The sequence below is a fragment of the Toxorhynchites rutilus genome, chromosome 2 (genome assembly GCF_029784135.1).
Source record: "Toxorhynchites rutilus septentrionalis strain SRP chromosome 2, ASM2978413v1, whole genome shotgun sequence".
Taxonomy (NCBI): domain Eukaryota; kingdom Metazoa; phylum Arthropoda; class Insecta; order Diptera; family Culicidae; genus Toxorhynchites; species Toxorhynchites rutilus.
In genome coordinates this window covers 121,842,176-121,854,455 of record NC_073745.1, presented here as the reverse complement: position 1 = coordinate 121,854,455, position 12,280 = coordinate 121,842,176, and the positions used below count along the sequence as shown (strand labels likewise).

At 40.5% G+C, this 12,280-nt stretch overlaps 1 protein-coding gene across 1 annotated transcript; it reads right to left on the bottom strand.

Moving 5' to 3' along the window:
• Nucleotides 1–2,496: 2,496 nt before the first annotated feature.
• LOC129768907 (uncharacterized) lies at nucleotides 2,497–5,969 on the bottom strand. Its single transcript, XM_055770850.1, has 5 exons — nucleotides 5,847–5,969; nucleotides 4,277–5,195; nucleotides 3,923–4,220; nucleotides 3,495–3,744; nucleotides 2,497–3,430 (listed from the first exon to the last, which is right to left on the bottom strand). The coding sequence occupies exons 2-5, from the start codon at nucleotides 4,441–4,443 to the stop codon at nucleotides 2,517–2,519; spliced, it is 1,629 nt and encodes a 542-aa protein (XP_055626825.1). The 5' UTR covers nucleotides 4,444–5,195; nucleotides 5,847–5,969; the 3' UTR covers nucleotides 2,497–2,516.
• Between the last annotated feature and the right edge of the window lie 6,311 nt (nucleotides 5,970–12,280).

Sequence of the window (12,280 nt, the reverse complement as noted above, 5' to 3'; positions counted from 1 at the left end):
AATCGAGGATTGATAGCTTTTTCGGACATTGTGGACTTTATATTAAACACCCTCAATATTCAAGACCCCCTTAGAAGCCTTATTTCTGCCTTGCTTCCATCTCTGAAGTCTTATCTTAAGCAATTGACTGTTTCATGGCCCCTCCTTGCATCAATCATATCTTTCGATGGCTAATTCACCTAACGTAGTAGAAGATATGATCAATGTGCTACAATGGAACTGCCGTAGTCTAGTGCCTAAACTAGACTCGTTCAAATTTTTACTTCAAAATTATGACTGTGATATATTCGCCCTTTCTGAAACATGGCTTTCTTCTGATACAGAACTCAACTTCCACGATTTTAACATTATTCGCCTGGATAGAAATGATTCTTATGGAGGAGTACTTTTGGGGATCAAAAAGTGCTACTCTTTCTATAAAATTCCTCTCCCAGCTCTATCAGACGTCGAAATTGTCGCGTCAAATAACGGCAAAGAATTAAGAACATTGCATAGCTTCAGTATACGTTCCTCCAAATATTAACATTAGCCGTAGTCAACTTTGGAATCTAGTCTCGATTCTCTCATCCCCAGTTCTAATACTGGGTGACATGAACTCCCATGGTACTGGGTGGGGTGATTCTTATGATGACGCTAGAGCGGCTAGTTTTTACGATTTATGTTACGATTTCAATTTAACTATCTTGAACACTGGTGAAGCGACACGAGTTCCAAAACCTCCGGCTCGAGAGATTCGACTCGACCTATCTTTTTGCTCAAGCTCGCTATCATTAGATTGTCAGTGGAAGGTCATCAATGATCCCCATGGTAGCGATCACTTGCCAATCAATATATCAATCAAGTGTAGCCCGCAATCCACTGAACCATCTCGAGTTCCATTTGATCTAACAAGGAACATCGACTGGCAAAAATTTGCAACGGCGGTAACAATTGGTGTCGAATCAATAGATATACTTCCACCATTGGAAGAATATCGATTTTTCGTAGATTTGATGTATAAAAGCTCATTGGAAGCACATAAAAGAAAAGTTCCAAGTGCTCCGTTTAAAAGAAAACCAGCCACTCCTGGCTGGGACGACGAATGCACAAAATTGTATTTGAAAAAATCTGATGCTTTCAAAGCTTTTCGTAGACATGGATCATCCACACACTTCGAGGAATATTCGAAGCTTGAAATACAGCTGAAACAATTAATTAAAGCAAAAAAACGCGGTTACTGGCGCAATTTCATTGAAGGTCTTTCTCGTGAAACCTCAATACGTACTTTGTGGAGGGTAGATCGCAACATGCGTAACCGCTCATTTACCAACGAGAGTGAGGAATACTCCAACCGATGGATATTCGATTTCGCTAAAAAGGTCTGTCCAGACTCAGTTCCAGCCCAACATATTCTTCGAGAAACGTCTCCAAGCAGTGGATCTCTGGACAGACCATTCTCAATGCTAGAATTTTCTATGGCACTTCTTTCATCGAACAACTCTTCACCCGGAAGCGATATGATTAAATTCGTTCTTCTAAAAAATCTTCCCGATATCGCGAAAAGACGCTTGCTAGACTTATTCAATACCCTACTAGAAAACAATATTGTGCCACCCGAATGGAGACAGGTCAAAGTAATAGCAATTCAAAAGCCTGGCAAACCAGCGTCTGACCATAACTCATACCGTCCGATTGCTATGCTCTCGTGCATAAGAAAATTGTTGGAAAAAATGATCCTTCGAAGACTCGATCAATGGATCGAGACAAATAATTTGCTATCAAGTACACAATTTGGGTTTCGCAAGAGCAAAGGAACAAACGATTGTCTAGCGTTGCTTTCTACAGACATTCAACTGGCCTTTGCGCACAAGGAGCAACTGGCTTCAGTATTCTTGGATATTAAGGGAGCTTTTGATTCGGTTTCCATAGAAATTCTGTCAGACAATCTGGACAGATGTGGACTTCCTGGAATTTTGAATAACTTCTTGTACAAATTGTTGTCAGAAAAGCGAATGAACTTCACCCTTGGACAACTGACAACTTCCAGAAATAGTTATATGGGTCTACCCCAAGGCTCATGTCTCAGCCCCCTGTCTTGTTCCCTCTTTGCCATCCTGCCAAACGTCCGACCGAACCGACAACTTGCGACCGTTCTTCAACACTTTACTCGAGAGAATGAAGTTCCGTCGAACTAGTGCTATCCGAGTCTCTTTCAGACCAATGGTGCCAATGCTCCTAATTTTTCTAGTTTTTACTTCTCTTGCATCCTGATTATTGTAAAAGTCATTTGGCAACGCTGGTACGAACAGAGACAAATTGGAGAGTTTTTTTGTTTCGCTCTTATATTATTTCCCTCTCCGTGTTTATGAAGGATTGTTCCACGTCTTGCTTGCCAAAAATTTACTTGCGCAAATGTCCAATGTGTACCATAGATCACAGATACATGGGACAGATGAAACATAAGAATTTTATAGTCGATTCTTTATTTTATTTTTTTATACAGATTATATTGTTTGCATATTTATTTCTTTTTTTTATCATTCAATAATTTCCTCAATTGTCTTCGTCACATCTCCTACATTATCCCCCGCCTCTACACTACTGAAATATATTGTAAATAAATTTATCGTCATATCTAAAAGGTTAATATCGTGTTCTTCCTTGGATTTCCCGTATACTAAAATATCATCGAGGTAGTTCTTAACTCCAGGACAGTTGCCAAGAATTTGTCGTTGTAAAACCTCTTGGAAGATATCTGGTGCATTGCAGAGCCCGAAAGGAAGTCTGACACAACGAAACATACCAAATTCTGTGAAGAAATTCGTCAGATGGCGACAATTTTCCTCCAACTCTATGTGGTAAAACGCGTGCGCAATATCGATTGTTGAAAACCAGCAAGCTCCATTTAGCTCGACGAGAATTTTCTCCAACGTTGGCATATTGAATGGTGTTCTCAAAATATAACGATTTGGACCTCGTAAGTCAATAACTAATCTAATATCTTCCTTGCCTTTTGGAACGACAAGCATTGAGGAGCAGAAAGAAACATCCATTCCTTCCGATACTGGCTCGATGATACCCGAAGAAACTAACTGCTGCAACCTACGCTCGACTAATGCCTTCATTGCACAAGGGATATTTGTGAAAATGTTCCTACATGGTGGCTTAGATCTATCATAATTGATTCTAACATGAGGAATATTAAACTTGGGGAATAGTTGTTCAGCTTGAATTGATGCAATTTCCCCTGCTAGAAGGCGCACTTGTTTTCCATGCAAGCCCGATGATAGAGGAACCTTCAGTCCGAGTTGTAAGACACTATACTTGATAGCTGTCTGTCTGCTTAGCAGTGACCTTGATTCCTTTACTACGAAGTATTTCTCCAGTAATGAAGGTCTATCATCAGAAATATACAGCACAGCTTCAAACGTTGCAGATACCATTATTTGACCTGTTATGAACGAAAATGTTTTTCAATAAAACATCGTATGAAATATCCATCTTTTTTGTTTTACCTTTGGACGCATACCCCCTTAACGGGATATCACTCCTGTATATCAAATTATGTACACCACTCACATATAATGGTTCGTTAATCAACTTTTGAAAGTCTTCTTCAACAAATGTATTGACTTGTGCTCCGGAGTCTATAAGGAACTGGCATTCCATGCCGGCAACTTTCGCAGCGATAATTCCATCATCCACAGAGGTGTTTTTCATTGCGATAGTGGTTTGAGATTTTCGGGAAGAGTGTTCAATTGTAACCTGTGCAAATATACATCATGATTAAAATCAAGTAATCGAAAGGAGGCAATATAAACTATAGCTGATTGCACAGACGTTAACTAGTTCAACAAATTCAATTTATTCAATTTCTGATAATTTTTATATAAAAGTTTCAATGCAAAACAAAATCGATTCATTTATCATCTGGTTCACTCACATGTTCTTCTTTATCCGCATCGTTATCAATTTTTTCGACGACCGCAATTTTGTTTGGATCCTTTTTCGGTGTTATAGTTCTACGATTAGACAGTTCGTTAGGAGATACAACAGAATCACGACAAGCACGTTGTATATGTCCCACGCGTCCGCAGTTTCTGCACTCCTTATTCGCCGCGTTGCAAACAGATGCTGCATGCGAGTAGCTGTTGCATCTCCAGCATTTCTCAGCACGGATGGCACCGAATTTATTCGCAGTATTTCGATTTCGTATTGCACGCCAATCACCCATTTGGTTCCTAGAACAAAACTTCGCTGATATGATATAGCTCCATATTCATGTTTATTATCATACTTTTTCTTTTGATTTCCTGGTATAAAACGATTCGTCGATATCGGGGCAAGAACTGCCGTTTTCTGTTTCATATATCCCTGGCATACAAATTCTTCGTTAAGACGAATCGCTTCCAATTCACGAACTTTATCTACCAGATCGGTGAAAGTAGCTCCTCGATTCAACATTTTTAAAGCTGATGATCGTACGTCCTTACATCTAGCATGTTGTGCTATCGCGTTAACTATTTCTTCGAATTCTTTACCTTCGTTGAACTCGCATAAACGGGCCGTTGCTCCGACTCTTGTAATGAACTTAAGATCTGATTCGTTTGGTTTTTTGCATCATCAATGCCAATTTGCGCCGTTGGAGCATGACATCAGAGCCAGAACCGAAGTAGGACTTCAATCGATATAGGGCATTCGAAAATGGATACATTGAAGAATCTGGAGTATCGTCACTAGATTTTGTGTTCCTGAATATGTCTAGCAAACGTTGACCTGCCTTTACTTTAAAAACCATGAACTGAGTATGTTCGTCGTTGATACCGGCCAGCTTCATAGTGTCAAGAAGCAAATCCTTCCACGCCTCATATGCATGTCGATGTATTTCGTCATCCTCCTCTGATGGTTTGCATTCAGGAACGTTGACTGAAGATATAGACAACTGTGCCATCGAAGCCATGAAGCGGGATTCTTCAGGTCCTTGTGATGAATATCTCGTACTAGAAGGGCCCGCGTATTCATCGAAATCGCCCATGAATTCTTCTGATTGTTTTTTCTCAACTGTTGATAACCTGTTCCTCAAAGATTTCTTTTGTTTAAGAGCCCGTTTAAGCTTCTCAAGCAAGGAGTTATTAATTGCTTGTTGCTCCGTCAAATCTTCTGATAGAGTCTCGATCTGTTGTTTCATTTTAGTCGACCTCTTCAAACGTTTTCCGCTGTAAAAAAAACGAAGGATATCACGAAATTTTTCATATCAAATCAATTATTTTGCAATGTTATCACAACAAAATTTGATTTGTCTCTCGATTTATCATTTTAGATTTTACATTATTCTCTCACATGGCCGATAGGAGTACCTATCCCACGATTTACATGGCCGACGAATCGTCCCACGATTTACATGGCCGACGAATCGTCCCACGATTTACATGGCCGACGGATTGTCCCACGATTCACATGGCCGACGAATCGTCCCACGATTTATATGGCCGACGAATCGTCCCACGATTTACATGGCCGACGAGTCGTCCCACGATTTACATGGCCGACGAATCATCCCACGATTTACATGGCCGACGAATTGTCCCACGATTTACATGGCCGACGATTTGTCCCACGATTACATTTTGCATGGCCGACGAATAAATTTTTCGTCCCACGATTCTAATGAAATAACATGTCCCATGATTTCAACATGGCCGACATTTTCCGTTATTCAATTGCATGGCCGATGGGTATGACCCATCCCACGACTTCCATGGGCGACGAAAGAAAGATCTTTCGCCCCACAATCAAGCAATTTTCAATGAATATGCTTGTAACGGTTTCCTTCTGTATTCCGTTTCCATTTTCCACATTATACTCACCTAGAAAAACTGCTACCGACAGCGCCATTGTCGTGTTCCCTCTTTGCCATCCTGCCAAACGTCCGACCGAACCGACAACTTGCGACCGTTCTTCAACACTTTACTCGAGAGAATGAAGTTCCGTCGAACTAGTGCTATCCGAGTATCTTTCAGGCCAATGGTGCCAATGCTCCTAATTTTTCTAGTTTTTACTTCTCTTGCATCCTGATTATTGTAAAAGTCATTTGGCAACGCTGGTACGAACAGAGACAAATTGGAGAGTTTTTTCGTTTCGCTCTTATATTATTTCCCTCTCCGTGTTTATGAAGGATTGTTCCACGTCTTGCTTGCCAAAAATTTACTTGCGCAAATGTCCAATGTGTACCATAGATCACAGATACATGGGGCAGATGAAACATAAGAATTTTATAGTCGATTCTTTATTTTATTTTTTTATACAGATTATATTGTTTGCATATTTATTTCTTTTTTGACGTAGGACTACGTCTAACCGGAAGATATAGGGGGTGAAATGAAAATCTAGGCACTGAACAAGTAGGTAAAAATGCAAGATTTGGAACGCTTATAACTCGAGCATTTCTCAACAGATCGCAAAGGTTTTTGCATCAATTGATAGGAAATATATCTACGCATCTATCATAACGAATAACATTTCATTTTTCTTGAGATAAATAATTGAATAATTGTGAAATATCAAGCATAGTCAAAATTCACTATGTGCCCATTTTTGATTGGTCCATTTTGTGCTCCTCAAATCGAACCGACCAAAACGGGCAACCAGAGCAGTAGCGAAATAGAATGAACCACGATTGGAAAGGTAAAAGAAAAAAATGAACGAAACATTGGTCGCAGTCTCACACATGCGTAATTCTCGAGCCAGCCAGTCAGCTTAAAAATCCCCGCTCCGCTGCCGTAACGATCATTCTCATCCAAATCATACACCACATCGTTTCGCATCACAACATATCAACAAACCAACGCAAGCAGCCATGTCTGGACATGACAAAGGAGGAAAAGTGAAGGGAAAGGCAAAATCCCTATGCCGAGCGCGTTAGTACCAGTGCTCCAGTCCACCTAGTCGGCGTTATATAGTTTCGGCCGCCGAAGTGATCGAGTTGGCTGGCAAAGCTGTTCGCGACGATAAGAAAATCCGCATTCAGAACAGACCACATTCGGTTCGGTGGACATCTAGACAAGAATAGGCAGTTTCAGCGAGTGACGAGCAGAAGATAAAAGTTTGTTCTTCATACAAACTGCTTTGGTGGCAAATCCAGAACAAGGCAGCATCGATGGCGTTCGAAATGTTTTTTTTTCAAAACCACGAGTACAAAGTTTTCTAAATTGGAACCATTCCATAAAACACGGCGCTTATCAGGGCCATTAAACCTTTCAAAAAAGAGTTTACGAAATACAGTTCAAGACATTCTAAAATATTATCCAAAATAATAATAAAACACAAATTGTTTTTTCATAATTTGTTTGCCAGGATATGAAGAGTATGAGAATTTTGCAGTTGTGCTGAGCTTATTGATGGTTGGGGACTTTCTCGATTATTCAATTTTCACCAATTCTTAAATTGCTTCCAGATTGAAAGTACAGTAATTTTAGTTCGATAATTAGCTAATTGGATTTTTGTAAACTCTATGGGGGTCCAAATTATGACCCAACATGTCCCAAGCTGGATGGGAAGAAATTTTCAAACTGTGAAAGCTGTACCACTGTCATCGCAAATGTTCAATTACAGGTTAAAATCATCTCCAATGCGACACTGAGTGGTGCTTCGGCAAGTCGCATTAAATGTAATTTACAGTACAACATGTCCCAAGCTGGATGAGAAGAAATTTTCCAACTGTGGCGAGTGGCAAACGCACTCGCTAAACAGGAAGGTTTAACCGAACAAGATGGAGATATCGAGTGATAACAAAACAATAAACTCTTTAGATTAAAGATGATTTTGTGGACCTGAAAAGGACCCTTTTTAGCGTTTGCTTCCTTCTCCTTCTTCTTGTCGGTTTCCGAGATATTCTTCTGCGCCGTGCCGAACTTTTTGGCGGCTTTTCCACTATTCCACTAGTCTTCGGTGCCTTCGTGTTTGTTAGAAACACCTGCATGTGAATCCAACGAGCGAACAAATCGTAATGAATATATTTTTTTGCCATCGCTCCCTTTTAACGCTCATTCGTTCGTCTCGTTGGACTCTCCCCTTTGGCTGAGTCTGCTGATTTGTCTCTATCCTGTGAGCGTGTACCGCTAAAGTACAAAACGCGCGGATCCGCTGAAAAATATATCATTCTCTTTCAAACCGTAAATCAGTGTGGTTGTGTGGCATCGTTTCACAGCACATCGCATCAACAGATTGGTGCCGGAGCACCAGCATACCTAATAGCGGTTATAGAATTTCGGCCGCCGGAGTGCTCGAGTTGGCTTGCAAAGCTGCTCACGACAATAAGAAAACCCGCCTACAGAACAGAGCACATTCGGTTCGATGGCAACAATCAGTTTCAGCGAGTGGCAAACGCAATCTCAAAACGGCAGCAGGTAGAAGAAGGAAAATGTTTGTTTATACAGACTGCTTTGGTGGCAAAATCAGCCACCGTAAAACACGGCGCCTTTCATGGCCATTAAGCCATTCAAAGAAAAGTTATTAAAAGTTATTCACAATACCAATGCATTCTAAAGTGACATAATATGACATATAATATGAACTGAATTATTTTGTTTATGCTTGTTTTTGAACTTATTGGTGGTTGAGGTCTTTTAAATTGATCATTCAGTTTTCACAAACCCATACATGGTCTCCGAATTAAAAGTGGCTCCAAATTACAACACATTGTATGCAGGATGGCATTAACGAATTTTCTCGGTAGCAAGAACTGCTTTCTTTAGTTGATAACTGATGTTGAAAATTGACTGACGTTACATCTGCATTGTATAGAAACATAACTAAGGAGCAATAAGATGAGCTATGCATTTCCTGCTACTCTGTTCTTATTTTAAAGGGTTTAAATTGGAAGGTCATCCGTCCCTGTATTCACATTGATTTTTCAGAACGTTTATAGCTCGTCTATTCCTCGACAGATTGTAGAGTTCGTCTCCAAAACCTCAGTTCTTTTCATTTTTATTTATTTTGTTTGCGGAGACTACAAATATTACAATTCATTCGTCTCCGAAACCACAGTTTAAGGTACGGTAATGTGCTCAATGAACTGACGACCACCTATGCATTCCTTATCACAGCCATCATTTTGATTGTACGATATGTGCATACGCCGAAAAATGCCCGGCGTTGAACATTTAATGAGTACAAAGCCTTCGGAAAAAAAATCAAGAATCAAATATAAGACAGTGAGAAAAAAATGAGAAATTTTTTACAAAAAAAAACGCAAAAACACAACCAAAAGGTTCATTTCAGAACTCCCAACATGTTCATAAAGAGTAAACAGTAAGCTAATCCATATTTCAGGTAGAGAGGTAGGTATTCACGTAGGAGAAGACAATAAAACAACATATTTAAAATATATATTTAGAATAAGCTGTCCCCGTTGTATAGTCCTACGTCACTCCGGTTATGTCCCCGACATTACCCACCCGTCTTTTTATGATTCAATAATTTCCTCAATTGTCTTCGTCACATCTCCTACACCCCCTTCTTTATAATTTTTATGTAAAAGATATTGACCTTTGTTTGGCAGAACAATGCACGCTAAGACAACTTGCAGATGATGGTGTGGTTTCCGTCAGAGGTCCCTATGCCGAAAACTTGCAAAGACCATTGCAAAATTCCCTAGATAACTTGTCATCTTGGGCAAGGAACTTAGGGATCAAATTCTCGCCGCAGAAAACAGAACTGGTAGTGTTTACTCGAAAGCGGTTCCCAGCCCAATTGCAACTTAAGCTTTTGGGCAGAAGCATTACCCAATCATTGACTTTCAAGTACCTTGGTGTCTGGTTTGATTCAAAATGCACTTGGAATACCCACATTACGTATTTGAAGCAAAAATGTCAAAAGAGGGTCAACTTTCTCCGCTCGATTTGCGGCACGTGGTGGGGAGCTCATCCGGGAGATCTCATAACGCTTTATAAAACAACTATTCGATCTATTCTGGAGTATGGCTCTTTCTGCTTTCTCTCAGCAGCTAAAAGTCACCTTCTAAAATTGGAACGAATTCAATATCATTGTCTGCGTATAGCTCTCGGCTGTATGCACTCAACGCATAACATGAGTCTCGAGTTTTTGGCAGGAGTAACTCCTCTACAGAACCGATTCTGGGAACTTTCTCTCAGAATACTGGTGAAATGCGGAGTCACGAACACCGTTATGTTGCTGAGCTGGCAGCAATCGCCTTCGCATTGGGGATGATCTCCAACAAGCCTGCAGACCATTACTTCATTTTCTCGGATAGTCTCAGCTCGCTTGAGGCTCTCCAGTCGATGAAAACTAGTAGGCACCCATCTTATTTCCTCATAAAAGTGAGGCAGCAGATGAGTGCACTGATCGAAAGATCTTATAAGATAACCTTTGTATGGGTCCCCTCTCATTGCTCAATTCCTGGCAATGAGAAAGCCGACACTCTCGCAAAGGTGGGTGCCCAGGAAGGCGAATTGTTTGATAGACAGATTTCATACGATGAATTTTTCCAATTACTACGTCAGAGTTCTCTCTTGAGTTGGCAAATCGATTGGGACACTGGAAGTCTTGGGCGGTGGTTATATTCAATTATTCCAAATGTTTCTTCGAGAGCGTGGTTCAAAGGTTTGGACGTAAGTCGTGACTTCATTCGTGTAATGAGTAGACTTATGTCCAACCACTACTCGCTAGATGTGCATCTCCACAGAATAAATCTTGTTCAAAGCAATGTCTGTCGGTGTGGAAACGGTTACGATGACATCGATCACGCAGTTTGGCAATGTACGGATAATTACGCAGCCAGAGAGTACCTTTTGAATGCCCTTGAGGCCCAAGGAAGACAACCCTATGTTCCTGTTAGAGACGTGTTGGGAACTCGCGACATCTGCTATATGCAGCTGATCTATATGTTTGTGAAACGGTCTAGTATAAAAATTTAATGCTGTTGTGTTTTTCTTTTTCGTTATTAGTTTGTTTGTCTTGTACCCTCATCTCACCGTCGCCCACCCTCGACAGTTAGTCGAACACCAGATGATATCCCTGGTCATTATGCACAATGCTACAGTGCGTGTGGAAACCCTCTGTTGAGACAACGGTACTCCTTATCCTAATCCTTAACCTGTCCTGTCCCACAGAAATTGTTGCCCTTTTAACCTCGAGTAAACCGCGAGTATTCGGTCGAATCCTACTAAACATAGCAATTAGTTGAAACTTTGTATAAACTAAACTTGAATTAGCGGCTCCGCAAAGCTTATGCGATTGAGCCTTACAAATAAATGAATTGAAAAAAAAACAACACTTTTCCTATGTATTGGACTATTCAAAGAAAAGTAACATACATTAACAAAATCTGTGACGTCACAGATTTAAAAAAACTTCCCACCTTCCATTTTCCCTCTCGCGATTGAATTGTTAGGCTAGGCGCAAATTGAGAAGCGTATAGCGCTCGTAAGCGAACGTGAGACTACCAACACGACTCATACGTGCCACAAACGTAGCGTGGTGGAGCGCATATTGAGTCGCGGTTTGGTGTAAATAACATGCCACTCGCATACAATGACTGATTAACACAGAGTTGCGCGATATATTTATTTACTAACACAATCACCCGATCAGTACAGCCATCCAGTGTCAAACCCACGGCGCTATATGATTGTTCACCAACACAACTACCACAACCGGCATGACCAGCACGAGAAACTGTGGTTCAGCCACAGCGTCGCGCGAGTCGTGTCTCACGAGTGCTCCACCATCTCGCGTCATCTGGCCAATTTGCGCCGTTCTATCTGTTTTCAGGTGAAGGTGGAAGCTAGCCATTGTAGTAGTATAGGTAAACCCACGTGTAAAAATGGGGTAATAGTGTTTGTGAGAGAAGAGCAAAGCAAACGTAAATAGATTAATTCACTTATCAGACTGTGTGGCGCTTCATTGACACGAGTCTTTGAATACATTTGAAAAGAATTACAATTCAATACTAAAGTAAAATGTATGAACGATATGTTCTGATGAACAATTGCAAATATAAATATATATAGAAGGTGCATTTGCATATGAAGTAAAATTCTGATTATACGCGAGTGTAGCATGAGCAAATTTATAACACATGCGAAATGGGGGCTCTTTTGGTATTAACAACTTCTTCCGCATAGTAACTCGATGTTGATAATTCCTCTATATTTTCCTTCCTTGATCGTATTGTTTTCACATATTCACGTTGGAGAGCCTTAACCCTTCTCTTCGTTGGCCGAGGCATTTTGATTGAATGTAATACTTTTCCGTTTACTGTTTTTGAAAGCATAGGCAGCCG

Coding starts and splice junctions, on each gene's coding strand:
- LOC129768907 (XM_055770850.1), bottom strand. CDS start 4,443: ATGTTGAATCGAGGAGCTACTTTCACCGATCTGGTAGATAAAGTTCGT. Junction 3,745..3,922: donor ATGCGGATAAAGAAGAACAT/GTGAGTGAACCA, acceptor ATATTTGCACAG/GTTACAATTGAACACTCTTC. Junction 3,431..3,494: donor AAGGGGGTATGCGTCCAAAG/GTAAAACAAAAA, acceptor CGTTCATAACAG/GTCAAATAATGGTATCTGCA.